Source organism: Festucalex cinctus, chromosome 3 (genome assembly GCF_051991245.1).
Source record: "Festucalex cinctus isolate MCC-2025b chromosome 3, RoL_Fcin_1.0, whole genome shotgun sequence".
NCBI lineage: Eukaryota > Metazoa > Chordata > Actinopteri > Syngnathiformes > Syngnathidae > Festucalex > Festucalex cinctus.
This window is the reverse complement of record NC_135413.1, coordinates 17,499,882-17,527,352: the sequence shown is the minus strand read 5'-3', so window position 1 is coordinate 17,527,352 and position 27,471 is coordinate 17,499,882. Positions and strand designations below refer to the sequence as shown.

Here is a 27,471-nt window from a genome sequence, read left to right as displayed (position 1 = left end):
ATTAATTTAATGTGTGAGCCTATGCGTATGATTTTAAATATGATTTAAAGTAGACTGATTTTACTATTAACTGGAATAATTTATTCCAACTTTAAATTTATTGATATATTATGCCAGTATTTGTTGATCATAACGATATCTCGTTGCTGTTTATAACCATGTGATTTGCACAATGACAAATGAATAAATATTGAATTGAATTTAATAAGGTCGTTTGAAAGGGTGTCACACAGAAGCAACGTCATCTCGCAGCAGCCAATAGAAAAGCATCTTTTGATGACGTCACTCCCATGTTGTTTTTAAAATATTGCGCACAACTATACATATTTAAAAAAAACAAAAAAAACTAAAACTAATACTGAAACTAATTCAAACTAAATTAAAACTAAGCATTTATTAAATCACTAAAATTAATAAAAACTAACAGAGCCACCATGAAAACGCTAACTACAATTAAAAAACAAAACAAAACGAAATAAAAACTAACTAAAATGTAAAATTCTAAAATTGTAATAACCCTGCTCTGGATTTGACGCATTCCCACTTTCGGCCATTATGACCGTCCACTACAGCTGTCCACTCACTAATTTGACATCTGATCAAAGGCAGACCTTGGTCAGAGGTTCGCGTTTATGAGTGCGTGACCCACACAGGGAACTTCAAACACTCAGACAATATGACATGTTGATTGACATGGCAGTCCGACCTGACCTATGCCGACCAATCCTCAAACAGAAAAAACTGACTGCCCCACTCTGCGGGTCACTAATGCTTATACTGTTGATTTTTCCGCGTTTAATTGTCTTTGTAAAACTAATTAAAGGCTGTAAATGGCATCACTCACCAGATATCCAAACTTGATGGTGGATAGACGGGCCTGGATGATAGACCACAAGACCCAAAAGAAGTGGGATGCAAGGGAGAACCTGTGAGCCAAAGTCAAGCACACATGTTGCTTGCCTTTCGAATAAATTCTTCCAATGTCAAACGTAGTCAGTTCACTTACCTGTTGACCTCCAAGTAGAGCTCCTCCTTCATTTTCATTTGGTCCTCTTGACTTAAGTTGTCAAACCCTTGATCAGACGCACGCAGGTAACTTTCAATGAAGTGCAGCTGTACAAAGACATCACAAGGTTGCTTAAGTCAGTATTTGATGCGGAAACTGCAAATGTGTTCAAAGCAAAAAAATAAAAAAATCATTCTGCTAGATTCCACACACCTGTTGAGCCTTGGAAGGATAAGCCTGAGCGTTCACTTTGAAGAAAGGAAACTCATCACAGTTGTAGTCATACATCCACTCACAGAAATGGTTGCCGATATCAAATCCCCTGCAACAAATGAGAAAAAAAATTAGTTCCGAGGATTTGTCACAGTGAAATGGCCTAATCTTGATCTGACAAATTAATTCCTCATATACAGAGTAGTGCTGTCACTACCTAGTATTTTTAAAATTGATTAATTGGATTCATTTTAATTTTTCATTTAAAATGTATTACAAAAGCAGTATTCCCCGATTGCTGTTTACTAACCAGTGATTGGTGTTTATTTCGTCTTGACTTCGTATTAAAAAAAATAAAAACAAAAAAAATTAGCAAATTTATAAAGTTTGCAAATGTCTTATTTTTATTAAACAGAGAAGATAATCAGTCTTCTTTCATGAAGGACTACAGAAATTAGTGAACAATTACTGTTGATATGCTGAAAATCAGAAGATTCGGACAATTAAAAAAAATGGCTCCAAATGATTTCTCAATTATTAAAATAGTTGTCAATTAATTTGATAATCGATTACTTGTCGATTCATTAACTCATTTGCTCCCCAAAATATATAAATACGTTCTATTTTAATGTTTTATGTATCCCAAAGACATATTTATACATTTTGTAAGTTTTTTTTTTTTTTTAATACTAGGGCATAGGCAGCCTCTGTACTGCAGAGAACGGTTGAAGCAATGGCAGTTATTACAAAAACAACCAGCAGGTGGCAACAGAGTATAAGAGATCAACCAGGGTCATGTTAAAACCAACTGATTTCCCCATAGTTCTAAGCTATATTCTTATGCTAATTGCTTAAAAACTTAAAACATATAGAAACATACTTTTTTTTTCCCTGAGGAAAGAAGAGATTCTAATTTTTCTTTTGATAGGTTCCATGTTTTTATAACAATAGAACACAATATTATGTGGGCCTTGCAAAATCAGTCAAAATCCAGGAAAGCAGCCGGGAGCGAAGGGGGATGCGTCAGTGAAAATGGCCTGTGAATGAGTTCCTTTTGACAGCTATAATACAGAGTCAGTAGGCGTAACCAGATATTATGTATCATTTGGTTTTCAATTAAGATTATACAGCAACCATCAATTTCAGCAAGTGATCAATAAAGTGTTGTGTTTCTAAATACAGTCATGCTACTGAACCCAACACCAATGCATAAATAACAGTCCAACGTCCAACTCTGTGTATGTTTTCATGCACTTTCCTCCACTTGAGGAGAGTACGAGATCTTGTTTTTCCATCGAGGTGCACTACTTTGTTGTTAGGCTCCCTGCGTCGAAGCACTGTGGCTTCTCGCTGCTAACGCCAACAAAAACACATCAGATGCACTGAGGGAAAAAGGTTCAACCAAACACCCACAAACTGAAACGAAGAACTGCCGATTCTGGTTGCGAAATATGTTGAGATTGTCACTTATCTTTTGCTGTTGGATAAACGGTGCATAGCAAAGGCTGATAGTGTACACAACGGAATGTACAGGCACCTCCATAACTATTGGGTGTGATGAATGTGATGGCATTTGCATAGCTGCTTCTGAAACTTGTCTTTATTAATAAGCTAACTCATGGTGGTTGCAGCAGAATAAATTCTGAAGTCTACAAAACCATTTATTTTGTCTGGCAATTTTCAGAAAAATATTCATCATGCAACAAGAAAATGGCCAAAAAAGACACTGCCAGCAAACAGATTAACATAAATATCCAACAGATTAGTACGGTGGAGGCGACAATGTGTTTCCAATCTTTTGATTGGATTCCAATTAAGTGTCCTGAACCTGTGCAAGCACCCGCAGTCCTGAGAACTTCGGCTACACTTTGGAACTAAGGCAGACACATTCCTCATTCAGTTAGTTCCTGTAATTATTATTTACATTGCAGAAAACTGTGTTGTTGTTGTTTTTTTTAAAGGCTGTACATCTGACTTATTAGTTCAACCTAGAGGTGTTCCTCAAGGATGTACCCTCAGCCCACTTCTTTTTCTATCAGTGATCTTCACTGTATTTTTTTCAGACTGTTTTGTTCAATTATTTGCTGATGATACTATCATATGTACGTCAGTCAAAGTCTTCTTCATTACAAATTCAAAAATCGTTACAGCATGACTAACATTTTTCAGACTTGGCTTACTTACTTAACCAAACGAATACATGTGTAATGATCTTTAATGATTTATTTTTTACATACCGTATAATGATTGTAGACCTCTTCAAAAAGTTGATTAATGTAAATATTTGAGAGTTTGGGTTGATTCAACACTAATTTACAAATATCGCATTGAACATATTGTAAACAAAGTCCATTTTGGTTTGGGTGTTTTGTTTCGTTCGAGGCAGTTTTACATTTAATGTAAGGGAAAAAAATGGTTTGTTCAACTTATTTTGCCCATTGTTGATTATGCTGATATTGTTTATCAGATTGTTTCAAAATCCGTTTTACAGCCCCTTAATGTGCTTTAAATTCTGTAGTTTTTTTTTTTTTTTTTTAACTCATCATTGTTTAATGTATGATAATTTGGGTTGGCTTTCTTTAGATCATAGACGGCAATTCCATTGGTTTCAGTTTCTTTTAAAATGTATTCATTTTAATTTTCCTTACTGTTTGAAACAATATTTTGTTCCACGGTCAGCCACAGTTTTTTTTTTGTTTTTTTCATAGTCCCCTCTGTCACTAAAGAAATAGGAAAGAAATCCTTAAGTCACTTACCCCATCTTGTCTACCTGTTAATTTTCGTTTGTTGTCTGAGCTCTATTAATTATTTAAAAACAGATTGCCAATGTTTTCAATAATTCTGTATGTTTTATTGTGTATTTTATCATTATGAAATAATTAGAACTTTGTTGTGTTGAGATTAACCCATTCACTGCCATTGACGGCAAAAGACGTCAAATGATGCATTTTTGCCTGGCTGGCAGTGAATGTGTTAAGGTTGTCTCTGTTTGTTTTTTTTGTTGTTGTTTGTTTTTCCTTTCCTATTTTTACCTGTCTTTTATGTCTAGTGCGTCGTTATGATTGCCTTGTTGTATTATTTGTGCGGGACCCCCTCGTAAACGAGATGTTGCATCTCAAGGGGCTTATCCTATGATAATAAAAAAAATGTTCATCATCATCCTGTAGAGCCAGAAGTGTTCCCATTTTATCATTATTTGGTTTCAGTTGCTGGTATTGAAATGCAATGCATTCATGAGCAAATTAGAGCCGAGGAGGCGCCATGACAACACGGCTGTATTCTCATGGTCTTGTGCTACAAAGTAGGTCATGTCGTGGTGGGCAAACATACAGTACACCGTAGATCTCAGTTCGATCAGGTCATCATATCGAGACGGATACTCCCATATATTAATTCAAGAGCATGTGCTCAACAGATTACGCGTGTGGTATGGCAATTGTGTACAGTACTGTACGTCACATGACCATAGCATACGAGGAGCCTTAAAGGGGCTGCGCGGGGAGGGGTGGGGGTACAGCTGGGGGATGGGACAAAAGGACTGTGGGAGAAAATGAAAGCTTTGTCTGTTACTCACAGTGAGTGCAGACCAATGTAAGCTATTCGGTTTACCCTTGAAATCCGAAAACATTGATAAGCATGCTCTCAAGGACATGACTGTGTCGCCTCTTTAAACACAGCCAGCCTAATGCACCATCGTTGCATTAGGTTTGGATACTGCCGCTCGATGCAGCCTGCCAAATGCCGGTTACATAACAAGCTGCAGAGTATTTCGACATCGCATGCCATAAGGTGGCTATGAATTATGACTGCTGGGAGGATGTATTGATTGCATCCAAGCTATGTGCCAGGCGGTGTTCTTTTCCCTCTCCTTGGACCCATCAACCTACATTTACTCAGTGTATCTAGGTTACGTATGGCTTTAGCATTCTGTCTCTGTCAGACCCCATACATACTTTTAGATGCACAGCAAGTTTAGTTAAAGGAGTGCAAACTTAAGAGGATATAGGGGATATTGACTGTTACATTCAGCAGTGTCTGTCTGTCAGTCTGCAGACGGTATACAAAATGTACAATCAAATGTTTTTTCTAAGTTTCATACACTTGTTAACATAAAAGTGGACAAAAATGTTCATCCAATAGAAATATGGCTGCATCTTTTTGCTATTGAGTTCAAATTAAAAAAGATGTACTGTACTGTGAAAGATGAGTTTGATATTGATTTGTGTTGGCCATTTTTCTGCCACTAGATGGCATAATAGCATTTGTAAGGTGGATTTTTCTTTTCATTGTAAGAGTAGGGAAGTAACAATATCCAAACGTCACGATACAATATCACGATATGAAGGTCATGATACAATTTATCACGATATTAGGGGGGGGGCAAAGCAAAAAAAGGTCACAATATTGTAAAATAATAATAATAATAAAAAGAGCTCATAGAAAAAAATAATAATAATAATAAAAAAACACAATATTGTGCTATTCTAAATTACAGAAATACATATAAACACCTACAATCTCAAATAACATTTAATATTGAGGAATATACTTGCTTATACAAGTACACATTTGAGTTCCTCCACATATTGACTTGGTTCACAAGCAGATTGTGTTCCCCTTCATCTGACCATCAGCGTGGATTTTATGGGCCAAAACATGCCTTGTGAAAATTAAACTGTACTTGTACTGCACAGAAGCTCTTTCGCTCAGATTGGTGATAAGCACCCTGTCAAATGTATTTGCACATGAAGTTTAATCGATTTGTGTAAAATCAACGTCAGTGACACAGATGCCACGTTTTATGCCATGATAGTGTCGGATGCAACAGTGACATGAATCGTGAGGTAAATCATGAAATGAACAAATCCACTTTGTAGAAAAAAGGACATAAAAAAGGCTGCAACCAGGCAATTGAATGGCTTGCGTACAATTAGTGACGTGTGCCAACATGCCTACCTATAGTTGTAACTGCTGTACTCAAAGTCAATTAGCATCAGCTTCTGTTTGTCCGACTGATGGTGGCCTTTTAGCAGCAAGATGTTTCCTATAGCAACAAGCACAAATGTTTGAAATCGCTGTCTTGTAGACTTGTAGAAAATGTAGATTTTGCAGTGTATGATTTCACCTTCTTGACAGTCATTGTGGCAAAACACCACTGGAGAGTGGGTGGACTCCAGAAGACACCTGAACATAGACAAAAAGAGGTCAGCAAAATGTGTGTGTAGGCTTTAACCACATTTTAGAAACTTGATGGTAAAGATTTTTTTCCAGCTGACTGGCAACAAATGTAATCAGTGTTGCAAAGGTCACGTGTGTAGAGGAAAGTATGACGCCATCCACCAGCGTCATCGAGATAATCGTCCGTTAATGAACATAATCAGCTTAAATATCACAACAGCTCTCGCAACCACGTATTGTTTTGTCATTTGAAATGTGAGCGACCAAACGGAAAGCACCTTCACATGCCGACATTTTCTATTATGCAATACCAAGTCTAAGAACAACACACTTGAGCCAATCCATCTCCTGTTGCAGGTTGCAGCTGAGCAAGCGGTTGAAACGCCGCAAGTGAGACTCTCGGGTGAAGTTGAGCCTCATGACTTGGCTTAAGTACCTGATGACAAACACAGGCAGACACAAAAGACGCATTCACTCCACGTGTCAATTACGTAGTCAGCACAATGTGAAAGAGGCGAAAATGGATGGATGGATGTTTTACGTTATATGTTTTGTTAAGTTGTGATTTTTGTGTCGTGTTATTTCGTCTCAATTACAACTTTTTGAGTCATCTTTTTGTTCCCTTACTATTAAACTTGTAATACATGGTGAATATTTAATCACAAGAAATAAAATGGCAATCGAGGTGTCTTAGTTTATTGGCACCAAATGAAACAGCAATCAAGCCGCAACATATGAGTAATATGTGTACTATGCCTTGCACGTCATAAAACACTATTTCGGAACTTTCCATGAAGAAAAGTGGGACAGAACGATGGACTTTGTCACTAAACTGAGAATAATTGTGCAGCGTAATCCTTGTAAACACCACCCAGAGACCAACTTTGGCTCAGTTCAAACGGAAGTACATCATGATAGGCAAAGTTATCGGAATCGAGACGTTATCTTTAAAAGTGGGGAATGTTGACTTAAGAGTGAAAAAAAAAAAGTGGTGTAGTCTGTGTTTACTAATTGCATCAACATAGAAAATAAAGACGTGGCAGGATGGGTCATTTGAGGTTGCACTAGATCAGGGGTGTCAAACTCATGTTAGCTCAAGGGCCGCATGGAAGAAAATATATTATCAAGTGGGCCGCATCGGGAAAATAACGGTATATAACTTAAAAACAATTGTCGTCATTTATACGCAGATTTTCATGGACCAGCCCTAAATTACCGAGCTCAACTATAATCATATTGTTCCGAAAAATAACACGAATGCAAATGGAACGCGGCAACATTTTGCCGGTATACATTCCGGACGCGTTAAATCAACCTGTTTTGCATATATATTGTTCCCAGAATGCATTGCATGTCATAAGGACGTTAATCCTTATCATATCTATTTGTGTTACCAGTAATTGAATTTGTGACGTATTTAACACATTTATGTCGGTGTATGTTTACATAAAAATAATAATAATTAAACAAACTGTAGTTTAAGTTGCGTGTAAAAAGATGACATCCAGGACGACGATTCCCCGTACAAGTTGCATTGCTCATTTGAGGACTGCTTGTGAAATTACAAATCTATATGTTTTGATTGTGGCCGGCTGATTAATTAGTCCGACATTGCAATTTTATTTTATTTTATTTTATTTTTTTTACTTTACAAAATCATCTTGCGGGCCGGATTAAACCCATTTGCGGGCCTGATCCAGCCCGCGGGCCGTATGTTTGATGTTGTACTAGATTGAAGTAATTTTCTGGATTTATGGCATACTGGACATTGCCTTTTATGTTGTAACCTTAAAAGTCTTAATAATTAATACATTTAAAAACTACACAGAAAAAGTGTTTGAATGAACCAGACCGAGTTACAGCATACACACGATTACGACCACTCAGAATGAAACCACCTCTGCCTCAATTTGGGTCAAGAAAAACCCTGACAAAGTTTAGTAACTTACTTGTCCATGGTTCCAAACAACCATTTGGGCTCCTTGTTGAAAGGCATCCTCATGCCATGAAACTTGGCCATTTTCTCGGCAACCTCTGCAGAAATGCTTGGGTCACTCAGCTCACATGTTTCCAGCTTGCGGCTCTGTCGATACATCGTATGTTTTACTTACAGGCATGAATTCATGTTCTCTTTAATTAAAAATGTGCTCTGACCAGTTAGAAAATTAGAACCAGATCGGATACGGATGGGGAGACTAAATGAGTTCACCGTGTCCGTATGATGAAGTGCACTAGTGAACTACTACTAAACCAAAAATTCTAAGCCTACTAATAATGAACACTATACTTCTTTGACAGTGTCAAACTGAGTATTATTGTTCAAGCCAGAATATTTGATTGAGTTCTAGGATCTCATTAGATGACAACATTAAATAAAATTAACATTTGCTCCCAAGAACCTGTACATACGTTCTAATTTAAATGTATTACGTGTCCCAAAGACGTATTTATACGTTTTTTTTGTTTTTTGTTTTTTTATGCTAGAGCATACAGAAGGCTTTGATGTAGCCTCTCAACTGCAGAGAACAGGTGGAAAAAAATGGTAGTAATTATAAAAATGGCCCAACAGATGGCAGCAGAGCAAAAGAGATCAACCAGGGCCATGATAAAAACAAGCTGTTTCCCCACAATTCTAAGCAGATTTGTCAATAATGATGAAACTTAGCTACATTCTAATGCTAATTGCTGCAAAACGGAAACAGATAGGTTCCATATTTTTAATAGTAATAGAACACAATATTCTGTGGGCCTTGCAAAATCATTCAAAATCCAGTAAAACAGCCGGGAGCAAAGGGGGTTGCTTCAGTGAAAATGGCTGCGAGTGAATGAGTTAAACCAGCTAAGAACATCATATGTTGCTCGAGTCAACTCATGTAGATATTATTAGCACTCATGTGCTGGAATGCTAACTTACCAACAAGCATGGCTATCTTCCATTAACATTAACATATAATACATGTTAGCAAAAAATGGTTAACTTACAGGCATATACTGCTCCAGTCGTCCCTGAGGAAAAATACCGTAGAGTTTCGGACCTAATTCCCTCTCTGCCAGGATTGCAAACATCACACTCTCCAGGACCATGGCCTCTGCCCCCTAAAACAGACATGCAATAAACATAAGCAGATGAAGAAGTCCGCTACTGCCCTAACGAACAACTAAAATAATGTGTGCTGAAAATGACGCACGAGGAAAACAAAACAATACATTGTGAAAATTGGGGGCAAAAAGCCAAATGTCACAACTCATTTGTCCAAAATTTGTGATAGTTTAGTAAAGCTTCAGAGGATTTTGATTAAAAAAAATGACATCTCAATGACATCTGAATCTCAATAGCTTAAACTTACTTATACAAGTATGACAAACGAACACCAAATCATCAAGTACAGTTTGAGAAAATACTTTATAAATTTGTATTAGATATGCACATATATAGCTATAAAAAAAATGTCTGAAACAGGCTGAAGTAAAGAAGCAAGATGGAGGAGAAAAACGCAGTAAGGAGTCAAGGAGAAATACGCATGCTGAGGTTTCTGGTTCGTTGGATTCGCCTGTCAAGGTTGTGAGGGAAACGCAGCAGATGGATTAAAACCAAGAAGCCTTGGCCCACCGACAGCACCAATCACTATTTAAACTCCTGAAGCAACGGACAGCCTCGTCTTTCTTCCTTTATTTTGGTAAAAACACAAATCTCACACAGCAGCACGCACTCAGTGAACTCTGCCACAGACTCCAAGTTAACTAGAAAAACTGCACGTTGGTTTTACACGGTTTCCTTTATTGCTTCATTTCTGATCTACTTTTAATAAATGGACATGTCTTTTGAGCTTTAGTTGTAAAATTGATCAGATTGACATGTGAAAATAAAGTTATTTAAAATACCCTGAATCCCAGTGTACTAATTAGTAATGTACCAAATGCTGCTTTGGTGAATAACCTTGAGCGGAGCGGCTGCAGAGGCAAAATATTAGGATGACTGCGGGGTTCTTTGGCCACCAGCCATGGAATGTACTATAATGTCCAGAAGGAAGATGCTTTGCCTTACAGAAGAGAGCAGTTAAATGCCACATCGACTTCTTTTAAACTGCATCACTTGTAGCGCGAGGACAATAACTGACAGACTTGACATTTCCATTTTCTGTAAGGTGCAAATGTAAAACAGAGTACTCTAAGAAAGTTGAAAATGACTAAATAGACTTTCAGGAATTAATTGCAAGTCAAGAACAAAATGATGACAAACAGTGAAAGTGGTCATTAAGAATTCTGAATTTCTTTCAAAACAAATCCCTAAACGAGCTACATGATACAGGTTAGGTTTGTTGATGGTTTACTCTATTTAAACTGTCGAGCAACAAACAGGCTACAATATTAAGCCAACGTGTTGTCAAGCACAAAAATAAGCAAATGAGAAAAAAGCATCAATAATGCAGATAAATCTTTGTGATAGATTCTTCTACTGTAGATTTGAAGTTTTAGAGCAAGAACCAATTCAAAGACATTAAAGAACCATGTCCACTACATTCTGCAATAAACAACATAAATGAACCTGTAAACTTGGGGTGGGAAAAAAATCGATATCGCAATATATTGTTGCGCTCTCTGTTGCAATAAATTATGGATACACTGACAGTGGATATCGATGTCACGTGTCCAGTTGTGCAGTTTTAGGTAATAAATGTTTATATACTTTAATTTGTCTCACTTTACAATGTTTATAGTTAAAAGGCTAAGAGACAGTGAGGCACAATGCAGAACTTTGTCCATTGTACAAGTTTTGGCATTCAATAAATGCATAATTAGACATTTTCCTTTTTATGGGCATTTGTTTGGCTTTTTCAGTCACATATCGTGATATATTGCTAATTTTTTTGACAATATATAAAAAATCGTAGATATCGTGTATCGTGATATTATCGACATCGTGAGTCAAATATCGTCACAGTATCGAATCGTGGTTTACCCGTATCGTCCAACCCCTACTCTAAACCAATGAAAATACAACTGAGTCAATTCCAGACGACCGGTAGTTTGTTCTGTTGCATGGGTTGGCTTTATTGAATAAACATATATCAAACCACAATTACTTTTTTCTTAGTAACATACATGCTGTTTATTTCAGGACAGAACTGACCACATTTAGACATAATGAATATAAATGTCATGCTCATTATCTAATATCTCATAATCATCTTAAGTGTTGTAAGCATAGATGTGGACAAGATTGAAAACAATGCCAGTCTTAATTAGTGTTGTTCCAATACCGTTTTTTGGTTCCCGATACCGATACCGATACCCAGCTTTGCAGTATCGGCCGATACCGATACCATACCGATACTTAAGGTTTTTTTCCTCAACACGAAAAAGCTGTCCTGCCATTGGTTCAGAGCATTCAAGGGCCAATAGGATATCTTAGATCGGCATGCAGTGAACATGTCACATATCAGTGAATGTCGTGCACGAGCAAGACACAAGATGCTGCATCCAAAATCCTATATTAGCGTTGGAATTAATGGTATCGGCATGTTACTTGTGAGTAGTCACCGATACCGATACCACTGTTTCTATGCAGCATCTGCACCTCTGCCGATACCAGTATCGGTATCGGAACAACACTAGTCTTAATTATTAATCATCAGTATATTATGCTTTGGATGTCAAACTGAAGAAGTTTTTATCTGCACCTTTCCATTACTATTTCTGACACTGGAAGTAGATGATGTAATTTCAGGTATCATATATCGCTGCTACAATAATCCGTGGCTGGCCTTTGAGTGTTGAGCAGGTGCACTGTGGGCTAACGACAGCTGCTCCAGCAACCTCAACACTTATCTGTCCCAAAATGTGTGTCAATAAGCCAGTAGAGGAAAATGTGATAACTACATTTTACCTTGCCATAACCCGATCCGAACTAGAAACTAAAAGCCACCGAATTCGGGTCAAATAAAAATTGACAAGGCCTTAAATGTGTCCTCCAAGTTTGCGTTACGTAACACTGGCCATGGTCGACATGTCTACGTCCAAGTAATACATTGGCAACAAAGTGGAAGCTGATACTGCACTATGCTTCCGAGCAGTCTGATATAACCTCAAAGGGATTAATGCAGTGTCATTCCTTCTAAGCCAAATAGGATTTACCTGCAGCAGACACACTACAGACGATCAAGGTTAATTTATCTCTAGAATGGGAGGGGGGCAGCTGCGGCTCAGTCTTTTCAAGACTTTGCCCCTACAGACCAAATAAGGATACTGGAAATTGTTATTGAAGAGATGCTAGTCCATGTGCCCTTGAGCAAGGCACTGAAACCATCAAAACTGTCACCACAATAATGTTGGCAATCTAGCAATACGGCGCTTCGAGAGGCTACAATCTAATGACTTCATCTCGATCACATGACGGAGGGGTTGTGATTCACCCTCACAATGTGAGAGGTCCGTGTGACTAAGAGGTCATTGTGGGGCTTGCGGGTGCCTCAAGCTGCTATCTTAAACTGAGCTCATTCATGTGGCTTCTTTCAAAAATAACTCTTTAACGAGTCATACGCGTCCTATTGTTCCTGGCAAGTGTTACAAAAAGTTTCCTGACAAATATTTTTCTCATTTATTTATTTATTTATTATCAGCTGGAGTTTAATATAGCCCATTAGTGTCACATTTCCCAGCAGTTTACAGTCATGCTGCATAGATATTGAAGAGGGAAGAGGAGGTATTAAATTAAAACTTAAGTACAATCACCCACAATTACAAAGTTGTACTGTAGTCATCTCAATGACTTCCTGAAGAGTTCCATACCAAAAATACCGCCACACTCTAACAAAGGAATTGAGGATTTAGGGGGTAAAGTGCTTTCAGACCACTGATCTATATTGAATAGCAGATAGGCCAAGACTTTTGAGGTCGCAAGGCCGCCATATTGCTCCTCCCAAGTAATGTTTCTCGGCATACGATCCTATACATTTACAGTATCGAAATTCGTCGAAACGGCATGATTTATGCTTCAATTTGTTAAACAATAACAATAGGACTTTATACATCTTGTCTTAAATACATGTATAAATTATATGCTTAACTCTTTGACAGCCAAAAACGTTTAATAAGGATTATTAAAATCATGATGTATGCCGCCATCAACGTTAAATGACGTTTGTTTGTTTTGTTTCTTTTAAATCAATGGGCAGTGCAAACGTCTAAGTGCAGCGCTGCCTGGTCAATGGGTTGTGAAACCAAAAACACCCCCTAACTAGGGCCAACAGATGGCAGCATTGTATCTCTTTTCAATGGGCTGCCAGTGTATGGAATTAAATGAAACATGATGGAATCTGATGAAATAGAACTTTTCAAGGATGATGTGAATGATCAAAGCCTTTGTCACATTAAACCTAATTCACATAGCGTCACTAAACAAAACAAAAACAAAAATTAGTGTCAAAGTCACATTTGTTTTCACAAGCTTGTTTTCTTCTTCTCTTTTCAATTTCCACTCAATGTCCCTCAAATTAACTATTTTCAAATGGTGATTACTAAAGAGCGGAATAAGGTAAAAACATACTTTTTCCTAATGAAAGAATGGAATGTGATCTTTCATGTGGGACCCAACTTGTATATGCAGTAAAAGGACACAATATTCTGTTTGCCTTGAAAGATGAGTTAAAAAAAAATGCTCAAAATCAGCTGGCACTGTTTTTTTTGTTTTGTTTTTTTTTTCATAACGTGGCAGTAAAAGAGTTAATAATATTTACAGGAGGAAACTTGTATATTTTTTTTATTAAAGAATTATAACTGTAATTCAACAAAAGATGCCTCTGCCAAATCTAATATTGGTGGTCACTTGTTAAAAAATAGTGAACACCCCAGCATAACCCCTCTAACCCCGCCTCCGGCCTTATACTAACTGTCTATGAGCTGTATATGTTTCATCTGTACGTATACCGTATAGTTTATACACTAGTCTGCGGGTAAGGTGGGAGTCACAAGATGGCCGCCCTGTGACTTCATCACCTTGCACTAGGCATGTATGGACTATCACCTATCCAGTCAAATATACAGGTCAGTGTTTCAGACACACTGGACGGTGAGTGTTGTCAATGGACACAGGAACATGCTGTACATTTTGGCACCATCATCCGTTACTTACTTGAAAGTGATTCTCTTTGTTTGACTGTTGGGATTCGCCTTTATTACAGGACATCTATCAACAAAAGAAAAAGGAAGAACTATCCATGAATACAAGAGAAGCCATCCATGAGCATCCAAACCAAGCCATGCCAATGGCGCAGACAAATACAGTACGAGTTCAAACACACACACACGCACGCACACTCTCGTTGGCTGCTTTCATGCATGATGTAGTCAGGAGAAATGAAACAGAAGGTACTATCAAGTTGTTTTGTGACCCAAGCTGCACTAAAAATAGCATAATCTATTTTATGAATGTACTCATGGTACAATATTCCACTCACATATTTTCATTGCTGGGAAACGACATAAGGTTTGTTTAATCATTAGTAGCTGTGCACTGTGGTAGTGAAATCAAACTTCCTTAATCGTATTAGCTTTTTGATTAAACATCCCTAATTTCTAAAATGGGACACTGTATTGCATAAAATGGCTGCAGTTACCTTGGTGAAGGACACAGTGCGTCTGCTCTCAGACATCTCAAGCAATAAAAGCCACGTTTCGATTAGATCCATTAGCACGTCTGTAGCCAGCAGTTATTAACTAGTTCGGGTCTCATCTAGCTTGAAGCTATTAGGAACAACCACAATAAATGGCTTCAGGACAGAATGGGATGCATTTTTGTTTACAGTTGTTTTGTCAGTGCCTCAAACAAGTACAAACACATTTCAGAACCACGTAAGTCCTTGAAACATTATTACTCTAGTAGTGAAAGAATAATAAGTAAGACCATTTGAAATCGAAAAGGGGAAGTCAACCTTAAGTCAAGGCAAGTCAAGTCATCTTAACATTTCTTGACAATAATATGTTTAAGTCAAGTCAAGTCATCTTAACCTTTCTTGACAATAATATGTTATATGTGACCTCACTATTCTAAACATGACACTGTGATTAATATTAAATTTGTGGATAATAGGGATGTAATGATACCGGCAATATTGTGATATCGTGATATTAAAACTATCACATTATCGTCGTCGTCATGGTCACGATATTTAAAAGCTACACATCTGCCAAAAAAGTCAGGTTGACTTCCATTTGTGCAGTTATAGCGCCCTCTGGTAGCTAGTTTTTTAGTGCAGTTTAATTTTCATTAGGTATGTTTTGGCCCTTCTATGTTTAAAATGGACGAATTGTCAGATGAAGGGGAACGTAATATGCCTGTGAAGCAAGTCAATATGTGGAGGAACTCAATGTGGGCTTGCATTAGCAATTAAGTGCCTCAATATTAAGTGTGAATGTATTTTATATGTATTGCTGTTATGTACAAAAGCACAATATTGTGCTTTTTTTAGTATGAGCTCTTTTTTTTTTTTTACAATATTGTGACCTTTTTAAAATATCACCAACCTCCCCACAATATCATGATAATTATCGTATCGTGAGCTTCATATCGTGATAATATCGTATTGTGATATTTGGATATTGTTACATTGAATTGAATTGAATACCTTTATTGTCATTGTAAATAGATAAATACAACAAAATTGAAAGTTAGTTAAATTAGTTAAAAAGTTAGTTAAATTATCCCTAGTGGATAATGAGTTACGCAGCAAAATTCAGCCGTTTTTATCCATCTCAGGGGGCGGCCATTTTGCCACTTGCTGTCGACTAAAGATGAACTCATATTCCACCAACGCATTATTAACAATTATACCATATTTAGACTAGCGGGGCTGCATACATCATATTATTGTCAAGAATTTTTGGGGGGGTTGACTTCCATCTTTAATTATTGATAATAAATAATGTGTAAAGTGAAATATGCTTTGCTAAGGGTGTGGCCTTATTCAGAGCAGAGAGAGAGAGAGAGATAGCCAAGTCTAGTTAAAATGTAGTTATGTGTGTGCGACAATTTGCACATAAGCAAAACTGAGAAAACTACAACCAGAGGTTGTGTCCATGCATTCCTCCAGTGGAGGCTATTAAGCCCTGGAGTGCAAGACTTTGAGTAGTATGCCTCCCCCACTAGAGTTGTTGGAGTCTTGAAAAGAATAAAGCCTCAAATTAATTCCCGGTACACTGTTTTAACAGGCTTCCACCACTACAAAATGGCATCTTAATCATTGTAACTACAGTTACATTTGTGTACTTTTTGTCAAATTTAAATACAGTACTACTACACAATTATGGCATTCAATTGAAACCATACATGTTGACGTGATAGCGAAAATGGTTATCTATCTAAAGAGGGCTGCAGTCATGAATTCCAGAAACACCAGCCACGTCATCTTGAGATAAGGATGTCTTTCTCGTTAAGTCATCAGTAACTATGTAGGTTTGCAAAAAAAAAAAAACATGAACTAAATAGCTTCTGAATGGAGTAACAACAGGGCGAACTGCACTCAAGCAGATGACTCTTGTATGCCTTCATTTTTACTAAGTGAAGATGATTGCCGCTATTGGATTTTTGTCGCTCGACTACAATGCTACAACTTTGAGGCGCTATGCTTAAGTGTGTGTTTGTGTGTGTTACTCGCCAATTGACCAAATTTATTGGCTGTTGGAAAACTGCAGTTGTTTATTTACATTCAAACTCAAGTTTGTAGCAATTGGACTTCAATTTTGCTCTTCTCTCCCTCATCTACTCAGCTGTGTATTGTATTATTAGAATTAGAAATATTGTCTTTAACTCATTCACTGCCAGCCATTTTAGAAAATTTCAAAATTGTTAATACCGATGTAATATTACGTTCAATAATTATATATAAACCGAATCTACCAAATGACAGAATAGACTCCCTCCTTTTTGTCCCGTCCCGTTCTTTTATAATTGACAGCAGAAAACTGTAGGTTTGCCAAAATACAGCCATTTCTCCCATGGACTCTGAAACTGTATTTATTTCGTATAAAATGGGGCAATGATGTCATCTACCGGTGGTTGGGCATCAGTAAAGTTGTTTCCAAGTTTGATATTTACTGTGGAGCATAGTCAGATTAGCCCCCATTTATCTCCGCTGTAAAAAATACAATTGACAAGTATACTTGTCAAAGGCAGTGAATGAGTGTTTAATGTTTTATGTAGCTGCGGCTATTTTTGACGTACTCTAAAAATAAAGTTTTTTTGAGTTGTTTTTTCAGAGAGGCAATTGCAATCGTGGTTTCAACCAAAGCGCCGCTAGCTTTGAACCTATTTCCAAAGTTGTTCCAGGTGACTGCCTGAGTACAATCACTTGGATATTTAAAGAGGAAAAGAAATCGACAGGAGTGGGGTTTCACACTTTTGTTCTCTCGCCACACTCTTAACTTATTAGTGCTGGCTGTCAGGGTTGTGCTACGTGTGTGTAATACGGACTTTGTATTAGTCTGAGATTTCAGAGATCTCATACTGTACCGTGTTTTTTGGTGGGTTGGACAGGGAACAAGAGTGCCCAAGGCACGCTCCTTTGGGAAGCCTACGGCAAAGAACACATGCATGTACAGCCATGGGGGGTACATCACGATGTACGACAATGGCTAACACGTGCGCAATCACACAGACACAACAGGAGTGAAGGCATCACTGCGCACGTCGTACGCACACACTACTACCACATAACCCTTCCACCTTACTTTCTGTGTCCCATCACATTGATACAGTGACCAGCTTATGTTTCTTTGTCTGTCTTAAGCAACAAATTATTGATCAAGCGGATATAAGATTCATTGATATTCACGTCAATTTAGGTCAAAATCGGTGTATTATTTACATTTCTGAGTGGCTGCTCAGCCAGAAAATATTCTACAATGTACGCAGGCTCGTAACGCATCCTTGTGAAGTGCTTATCTCGTTTTTGATTTGGTGTAGGGAAAAGACAGCCATGGGCTGTTAGACAAATGACAATAATAGAGAAGACTCCCACCTGCAGGATGGCCCCATAAAGGCGCAGCAGAATGCTCCTTGGCTCATCTCCAACAGTGTCCACACTGTCTGGGAGGCTGCACAGGAAGAGCTTGTTACTCAGCCCACCCCTGGAAGACACATAAATAAGTCAGTATGATAAATAGACTAGGATGAACCAATGGCAACGTTGCCACTGACAAACCTGACAGATCCAGCCGCATGCACTCTTTTTAATTACTTCTAATTCCATTAAGTAGAAGACACACAAATTTCTGCCTGGAAACAGACACTAGTAATCAATGGAGTAATCGATAGGATTATCAAATTTTACAAAAAGTCAAATAAAAAATGTTAGCGCCCTAGATATTATTAACCATCATTATTATTAATCTGATTTCACAGAATAATTGGTCAACAGATGAATATCAATATGCAACACTTTATTCATACAAATTTTTTCCATTGTTTACAAATTGATAGGAAAATCACAATGCCCCATCACTGGTGAGCTATATTTGGAATATATTTGGTGATATATATTTGGATACTGCCATTGGCTGGCAACCGGTCCAGGGTGTCTACTGTCCAAAGCCAGCTGAGATAGGCTCCAGCACCCCCGTGACTTGACCCTTGTGAGGAATAAGCGGTCAGGAAAATGGATGGATGGATATATTTGGAATATATTTGGTGTCCCCTGATCTAGAGGAAGATGGGGGAAAAAAAATCCTCTGACCATGAATATACAGACCTAAGATGTGTACTGTTATTTTTCATATTCTTGAGTTTTTCTTCAGCTGAAACAAGAGTTTTGTCATTCATAATAATGCAATCATGTTACAAATTTATATATATTTGTTCTGAGCCAGTCAGCATATAGCAGCTAACACATTTAGCATGTACTATTGAGCAAACGTTGAGCATGTATTTTCAACCCTCTTACTGTAATTAGAGTAATATTAATTAATATTCAAATTAGAGTAACATTCTTTAATGCAGTATTTAATATTGATGCATTTGGCAATATTTAAAAATGATTTTTGAAGTGTGACAGTCTGAGCACCTGTAGGAGGATTCCACACAATACATCTAATTGATCTAAATATGAGATGACAAAATATCCATTGAAAAAAAATGTACCACTGATTTTTTTGGGCGGTTTCCAAAATTATTTTGGAGTGACCTTTATTTATACGTCCAAATCATAAAGACACTTTGAAGTAAACTACAAATATGACCCATTGACGTCACTGAGTGTAGTGTATATAACACATTCTCACTGTTTTTGTTTTATTTTAGTAAACGTGTGTGCCACTGCAAATCAATTTCGTTTTAAAAGCAGAACCTGTGTCAGCAAAGATGCGCATTTGCTTTGAGTAACATTTATTTATTTATAACCACCGACACAAAAAGCACACGACGTACCTTATAATGGAGATCTCGAAGTCGTCCTCCGCCAGGGTTTTCCAGGACCCATTGAGGAATTCCTTGCACCAGAGGTAAGCATTTAAACGTGTCTCCTGGTCGGGAGTCTCAGGGCGGACCAGCTCCTTGCAGTCCTCGTGAGCACCGGGCTGAACCTGCAGGGCGTTCTCGGTCACCAGCAAACCCAGCGACATGGAGGGGGACGAGGAGACCCCGTTGATGAATTTGGTCTTCATTTTTGCTTTTTAAATAAAACAATTAAAAAAAAAACCTACGCCGACCCCTAAACTAAGTGTTCACCGGTTTCTTCTCAAAATGATCAGATTCGTTAAATTTATTTACAAGCAGTAGGTTTTCACGGGTCCCTCGATTTCAACTTGGAAAATTACGACAAATAGTAATGTGACGTTCAAGCTTTGTAAACGACGCAGTTGCTGCACGCGGAAAAATACTGCTTGGGAATGAGTGAGACGTTTCGGTCGTGTGGATTTACTGCGAAGATGGGCGGTGAGTTTGTGGTCACATGACTCGCAGACGCCAGTTTCCTCTCCTCATTGGTTGGCCCAGACACAGCCCGGCGGGATGCTCGTTGTAGGCTGGACCAAAACAATCGCCGGACTTCCTTCGTCCACTTCAAACATTCACCACACGCCCGTCGACATGAAACGGTTGTTTCCGTGAACACGTTGGTTTACAACATCATACATGACGACCGTTAAAGCAATCCCTTGTAATGTGGTTGTCTTACATCCCAAACCGCAAATGTCATAATAGTTTAGCGATTTGCTCCATTGAGTAAACAAATTAACCTGCAGGACTGCGGCCCTCGAGGAATGCAGTTTGACACCTATGATTATACGCAGTACGCACCATCTTTTTGTCCATTTCTTCTATTTCTAATGTACATAATTAATTAGGCCTGGCTGCTGCTCTTGATCAGTGAGTCTCCTTTTAAATAAGTCGGAATTTAAACACTTTCATTGCATTCCTGTTTCATTAGCTTTTCCAACATGTTGACAGGAAAATAATTTACGATCACAAATAAGAGGACTAAATATGCCCAGTCACCTTATATGTAAATAAAAAAAATAAAAAAAATAAAAAAAAGTAGCAGCGCATTAAATGTGCTATGGAAATAAAACTGCCTTGCTTTTTTTTTTTTTTTTTAATTATTATTATTCTAAACTTCCTTATGTTAAACGTTTTAAAGTTTGTTGAATAATGTTTTAAGATTGTTATTGTATGTTCTTTTTAGTAACGGCGAACGGCAAATGATTGCTAATTTAAATAATCAACCAATAAATAAGTAAGTACATTAAATAAATCAAATAAATAAATAATTTTGGGAGGTGGTTGTCTAACTGCAACAAAACCAGTACTGTCAGCACCAGTGCTGTTTGTTGTCATTGTTCTTGTTGTTTAGTTTTGTTTTTGTTTTTGTTGTTTTTTTAGCAGGGAATTACGTAAGTGTGCGCGGTTTTACGTAAAGATTAATTGAATTTCTTGCATCCATCATAATCACAATTGATCCTGACGCATACATTTTGGAGTGTACCAACTCTGAGTTAACGACGCCGCCAAAGCTGAAACATGCAATAATTAGCAGCGCGCGCCCTCTCGTGGTTCGATTTACATAGTACAACTCGGCGTCTTTTGATGACGTCACGGGCAAGCTCAGCCTTTTTGACTTGCAGCCCTCAGCACACAAAAACAACAGGTCAGCTGTCTGGTTCAAGTTGATACAAGCAGAATTCGCAAAATCCAGCTTTTTGAAATTGTTTAAGTCTTCTGTACTACCCACGATGCTTGCAGCGTCTCTATTCAACGCACGATACAACGTGGAAATAAATAGCTTCGATCGGAAACTCCTTTGTTCCCTTTTTGCGTAGCAATTAGCAGGTTAGCTTCACAAACTGGAGGATCAAGGGTGCCGAGCCTGTTCGACCAAAAGGTAAATACACGTAGTTTTGTCTCCATTATGATAACATACAAACATGACTGTTGTAAAGGTATGTGAACTGCTACAGACGCTACATGTTGACTTAAATTAATAGCAGTAAGTTACATTTATCATCTAAACTTCGGGTCAGCAAACAACATACAGTATACAAACCGGTGATTAATATCATGGTAAAATTAGCATGTTTTTATTAATCCACACATATGCATGCCAATTGGTCTGTGGAGCACGTTACCCGTGAGGATAAATACAGTTTTCTAGACCACATGCGTCATTACGTGCCTCTGGGTGATTTGTTGAACCTCTATTGACGAGAAAAACTCGTGTGCACTATCCAGTAGAGTTGCACAAATGTGTTATATGTGCAAAGCATAATCGAAGGATAGCACAGAAAACTACAAAATGTTTGATTGTAGCCTGTGTTGTCGTGTCCGTTCAAAATCGATTTTTCCTCAAATGCATGCAAACTAGTGTTCTATGAGATGAGTCGTTCATGTGATAGACATTTAACACCTTTGTTAAAACGCAGATAGGTCTTTCAATAGAACAGTGGATGGTTTTCAGCAGCCAAACAAATTATCTGACTAAAATGTATCATTTTTCACTTCTCTTTAAGCTGAGAGAAAGATTTATGGCAAAGCCAGACCACAAGACCTCCCGGTGGAGAATCTGACCTCCGCCATTGGCTGCCGTTCTGTCCTATCAACATGTCACCACGTAAAAGACCCTTGGTTCCTGTAAGCAACCGTCGCAAAGCAGTGGACGACTACTTCCCTTTTAACTTCCTACCCGTGGAGTGTCAGCTACATGTGCTGTCTTTCCTCAACGAGGTGGATAAATGTAGCTGTGCTCTGGTTTGCCTGAGCTGGAGTTGCCTCGTTCGCTCGTGGAAGCTGTGGCGGGTTGCCGACTATTCCCGTCGAGGCGTTTTCCACCTGGGGCAGGAGGGACTGCTCGTGTCCAATCGTGAGTTTGAGAGATGGAAGTCGTGGGTTCACCTCTACACGCACCATCTCATCTCGCGCCGGGCCAGCCTTCTCACAATGAAGGCCAGCTTTGATTTGGGGGATCGCTGTAATAAGTGGGGCGACCTGCTAAGCCACCTGTTGGATAATGTCCACTGCAGGGACCTCAGCCACCTTGACCTCAACTGGACGTTTACGCTTCTTGAACCTCTGGATCTCAGGGTGCATTCCAGCTCCAGTTCCCACCAGGACAGCATCACCAAGATGGACCAGGTAATTATTCATCCGGATTGTATTAATTGACTCCATTTTAAAAAGTTGGGCAGTCAGCCAATCACAGACAGCAAGGAAAGCCTGGTGGGCTACAGGGCTAATAAAATGCTGGGGGGAATATTGTCACCATCTTAAAATAATTGCCTCAGTTTTTGTTTTTTTTGTTTTTTTTTTAGCAAAATGATTATTATTATTTTTGCCTAAATCATCGCCTCATGATGCAAATGGTCCATTTTTTTTTATTTCCTGAAAAATCTGAAATTATTTTTTTTTTGCTGAAATCATCTCCTCATGATGCAGTTTGTTCAGTTTTTTGTGTTTCCTGAAAAATACGATTTTTTTTTTTTTTTTTTTGCGTAAATCATCTTCTCACTATGTAAATGGTTCATTTTTTTGTTTCCTGAAAAATCCGATTTTTTCTTTTGCCTAAATCATGTTCTCATGGATACGCATGTTTCAATTCTTTTTGTTTCCTGAAAAATCGGATTTATTTTTTTATTTCCTGAAAAATATGGATTTTGTTTGCCTAAATCATCTTGTGATGCAAATGGTTCAATTTTTTTGTTTCCTGAAAAATCGGATTTATTTTTTTTGTCTAAATCATCTCTGATGCAAATGGTTCCATTTTTTATGCTTCCTGAAAAAAAATCTGAAAACAAAATATTTTGTGCCAAAATCATCTGCTCGTGATGCAAATTGTTTAATTTTTTGTTTCCTGAAAAATCTGATTTTTTTTTCCTAAATTATCTCCTCATGATGGAAATTGTTCATTTTTTTTGTTTCCCGAAAAACATATATAAATATTTTTTGCCTAAAACTTGTCCTCATGATGCAAATTGTTGAATTTTTTGTTTCCTGAAAAACTTGAATATTTTTTTCATTTTTTTGTTTCCGAAATTTTTTTTTGAAATGTTTTTTTTTCCCTAAATCATCTCATCATGATGCAAAATGATTCATTTTTTTGTGTTTCCAGAAAAATGATTTTTTTTCTTTTTTTTGTGCAAGTGCCTAAATCATCTCCTCATGATGCAAATGGTCCATTTTTTTTATTTCCTGAAAAATCAGAATTTTTTTTTTTTTTTGCCTAAATCATATTCTCACTATGTAAATGGTTCATTTTTTTGTTTCCTGAAAAGTCTAATTTTATTTTTTTTTTTTTTGCCTAAATCATGTTCTCATGATGCGCATGTTTAAATTTTTTGGGTTTCCTGAAAAATATGGATTTGTTTGCCTAAATCATCTCGTGATGCGAATGGTTCAATTTTTGTGTTTCCTGAAAAAAAATCTGAAATATATATATATATATATATATATATATATATATATATATATATATATTTTGCCTAAATCATCTGCTCGTGATGCAAATGGTTCAATTTTTTGTTTCCTGAAAAAAAAATCTGAAAAATATATATATATATATATTTTTCCTAAATCATCTCATGATGGAAATTGTTCATTTTTTTGTTTCCCGAAAAACATATAAATATATTTTTTTCCCCTAAATCATCTCATCATGATGCAAAATGGTTCATTTTTTTGTTTCCAGAAAACTGATTTTTTTTTTTGTGCAAGTGCCTAAATTGTTCATTTTTTTGTGTTTCCAGAATTTTTTTATTTTTTTTTGTGCAAGTGCCTAAATCATTTCCTCATGATGCAAATGATGCAATTTTTTGTGTTTGCTGAAAAATCTGAAAAAATAACTTGGGCAGTTATTGTAAGAAGGTGTCTATGTTTTTGTACACTATTAATTATACAATAGTTGAATATATCCATGTTTTTGGAGGGTACACATTTCCTAGTCACATGATGAAAAAAAAAAAAAAGGTTTGTGTTCTTTTGAGATTGGTGTTGTGGCGACTTCAGTTTAAATAGTTCATGGATGACAAACGTCTCTAGGCAAACTCGGCAGATAGATTTGCATTTAAATTCGGTAAACATATAATCTGCTTCCTATTTTACCTGAGAGACTTGACCTAATGCAGGGTCCTGGCGATACGCCAGGACACACTTCTCTGATGCACAACTACAGCCTTGGGGCTGATGAGCAACGTCTGCCATCTTGTGGTTAACACTGTTATTACAGCTTGCAGCTGTTTTTTTTTTATTTCTTTTTTTTTGTATATTCTTTACTTTTTCATGAACTTGAATTTGTTTTACCAGGTGACCAACTTCCAGGAGCTGTTGGCCAAACTCACCCAGAGCTGTCCCCGTATCACCAAGATGAGGTTACACTTTGACTGGTCGGATTTGTCAGTGTCTCTGCTCACCCAGTTCCAGCAGCTGAAAGTCCTCGAGCTTAAGTACTTCTGGGTCTTCAAAGGAGTGACCCCATCCACGCTGCAGAGCCTAACAACATCCCTTCCCAACCTAAAATCTCTAACCTTGCACATCCTGGTCCCGCTGAGGAACCTCGGCATTTCCTACACTCTGGAGTCACTTTCTTTGGAGTTCTTGGACGTGTCACCCAGCAGAGGCCTGGTCTTCTCTTGTCTAAAGCTGCCCGCCCTGCGCGAGCTCCGAGCCAAGAAGATCGTCCGCGGCATCACGTTGGACAGACGCACCAGGCTGAGGATCCAGAGTCGATGGCCGTGCTTGTACCACGTCCTCCGGGAAGGGACGCCGAGACTGCAGGCCCTCAACAATGAGAGACTACTTCCTACGTGGAGAGAGACGAGCTACGGGGAGCTTTCGGCCATCTTGGAAGAGTCCTGTTACTGTGTCCAGCATCTCGACAGCTGGCTCTGGTAACCAAGCAACTTTGTGAATGTAATTTTATTTCTCAGTTGCTGTTTTACATTGTACTCAGAGGGACCATAAAGGGTGAAACAAAAACAATGATTTCTTGAAATAGGTAATATATGGAAATGATCAAAGTCATAGGAGTATCAGATATTAGTGCTAATGTGTACATTTTTTTTACTTTGTGGATTGTAAATTGTTTATAATAAAAGAAAACTGTATTCAAGGTGATCTGTTCAATAATAGTAAAAGTCCACATTCTGTAATGCAAAACTCTTTGCAGACATCAGATTCTATGAAATTTTCAAGTTGCAACAGCTGCTAAATACATTTTAAAGGGGAAGTCAAGTCAACAAAATTATTTCCAGTAATATCTTCTATGTAGAGCTGACAAAGTTAATCAATTAATTGACAAGTAATTGATTATCAAATTAGTCAACTATTTTAATAATTGAGTAATCATTTGGAGCCAATTTTTAATTTAAAATAGTCCAAATCCTCTGATGTCAACATATCAACAATAATTGTTCACCGATTTATGTAGTTCTTCATGCAAGAAGACTGATTATCTTCTGAATCAAAATAAGACATTTGCAAACATCTATTTTTCCTTTGGAAAACAATGACCGAACCGGTAACATAGTACAACATCATTCCTACCCCCCCCCCCCCCCCTTTTTTTTTAAATCACTATACGAATACGAAGTACAAAATAAACACAATCACTAGTTAAACTGTAATCATATGGAAAAACATGTTTTAATACACTTTAATGCAAAATTAAAATGAATCTGATTGAATTATCAATTGAATAATAGATTAATACATTCTAAAAATATTCTATAGTGACAGTACTACTTCTATGCACCCCCACTAGTCTGAACACAGTATTCTGATTTATTTTGCATAGAACACATGAAAGAAAATTCATGACTTGGCTTCTTCGCCTTTAAGAGAGATGCATTAAACCTCTTGTAATTCTGATGAAGTCTATCAGGAATGCAACAACTCTGCCTGTGTTCAATGCAGTTATTGATCAAAAGATTTCCAAAGTTGTCAATATAGATGTGTGCTTCTGAATTTCCATTTGCTGTCGAAGATGTGTAATATTAATGAACTAGAACGAGTGTGTTGTGTTTGCAAATTGTGAAAGTGTGAAAAGGGTATTTTACCCTAAACAGGATTTTATTTGATCCAGATGGTCAACTGTTCGGCTTCTTCATCTGACAAATGCAAGCAGTGTTTTTGCAATGACACACGCTGTTCTGTTATTGTCAATCGTTTGCCTGTGAACACTTACTGGAGATCTTTTTGCACATTTATGGAGTAACATTGTTCTTTAAACTAGTCGATTGTGATCATTTCACTGGATCAATACTATGTATTTAAGGGTTATTTGCTGCAAATGTCTATACTTTTCTTGCTTTCTTATATTCCCTCAAAGAACTGTTTTCAAGTTACTTTCCTAGGTGTTGCATTCTTAAAAGCTTCTGGAGCTCAGCACAGATGATTAAACCAAGTCATTCCAAACCTGCTTTGCAAAGACTTAATAACCACACGTACAATTTACTAAACAATGGTGCAATTTATGCTGAGTTGGAGGTCGCAAGCTTAAGACTGCGAATGTCGAAACAACAGGTCAACTCTCCATTTTTGAAAATCTAAATGGGTCCAACTGTACTTGAGCTTGTGAGTAATAAACATTCATTCCCTTGCA

General features: G+C 37.5%; 2 protein-coding genes across 6 annotated transcripts in view; one reads left to right on the top strand and one right to left on the bottom strand.

Annotated features, from left to right (window-relative positions):
- chka (choline kinase alpha) overlaps positions 1 to 20,426 on the bottom strand; it is a 25,438-nt gene extending 5,012 nt beyond the window's left edge. The window contains exons 1-11 of one of the 2 annotated variants that reach the window (XM_077516262.1): positions 19,815 to 20,423; positions 18,412 to 18,520; positions 14,529 to 14,582; positions 9,380 to 9,493; positions 8,347 to 8,480; positions 6,729 to 6,833; positions 6,345 to 6,403; positions 6,176 to 6,263; positions 1,220 to 1,328; positions 1,007 to 1,113; positions 845 to 926 (exon numbers count right to left, since the gene is read on the bottom strand). In XM_077516262.1, coding sequence (XP_077372388.1) covers positions 845 to 926; positions 1,007 to 1,113; positions 1,220 to 1,328; positions 6,176 to 6,263; positions 6,345 to 6,403; positions 6,729 to 6,833; positions 8,347 to 8,480; positions 9,380 to 9,493; positions 14,529 to 14,582; positions 18,412 to 18,520; positions 19,815 to 20,050 — 1,197 coding nt within the window. In that variant the 5' untranslated portion in view covers positions 20,051 to 20,423. Of the gene's footprint in view, positions 1 to 844; positions 927 to 1,006; positions 1,114 to 1,219; positions 1,329 to 6,175; positions 6,264 to 6,344; positions 6,404 to 6,728; positions 6,834 to 8,346; positions 8,481 to 9,379; positions 9,494 to 14,528; positions 14,583 to 18,411; positions 18,521 to 19,814 lie in introns of both variants that reach the window. The other variant, XM_077516264.1, reaches the window with a different exon arrangement.
- On the top strand, positions 19,684 to 27,471 carry LOC144015860 (uncharacterized). 4 transcript variants are annotated; one of them, XM_077516268.1, is made up of 4 exons: positions 19,684 to 19,888; positions 22,391 to 22,511; positions 22,605 to 23,012; positions 25,176 to 27,471. In XM_077516268.1, the coding sequence occupies exons 2-4, from the start codon at positions 22,482 to 22,484 to the stop codon at positions 25,761 to 25,763; spliced, it is 1,026 nt and encodes a 341-aa protein (XP_077372394.1). In that variant the 5' UTR covers positions 19,684 to 19,888; positions 22,391 to 22,481; the 3' UTR covers positions 25,764 to 27,471. The 4 variants fall into 4 exon arrangements, with proteins under 4 accessions (XP_077372394.1, XP_077372393.1, XP_077372392.1 ...); XM_077516267.1 differs by having other exon boundaries at positions 19,684 to 21,765; XM_077516266.1 differs by having other exon boundaries at positions 22,391 to 23,012.

Bases quoted from the DNA above. Each gene is read 5' to 3' on its own strand.
- LOC144015860 (XM_077516266.1), top strand. From the start codon at position 22,482: ATGTCACCACGTAAAAGACCCTTGGTTCCTGTAAGCAACCGTCGCAAA. The intron at 23,013-25,175 runs GTAATTATTCAT...TTGTTTTACCAG, and splicing joins GCATCACCAAGATGGACCAG to GTGACCAACTTCCAGGAGCT.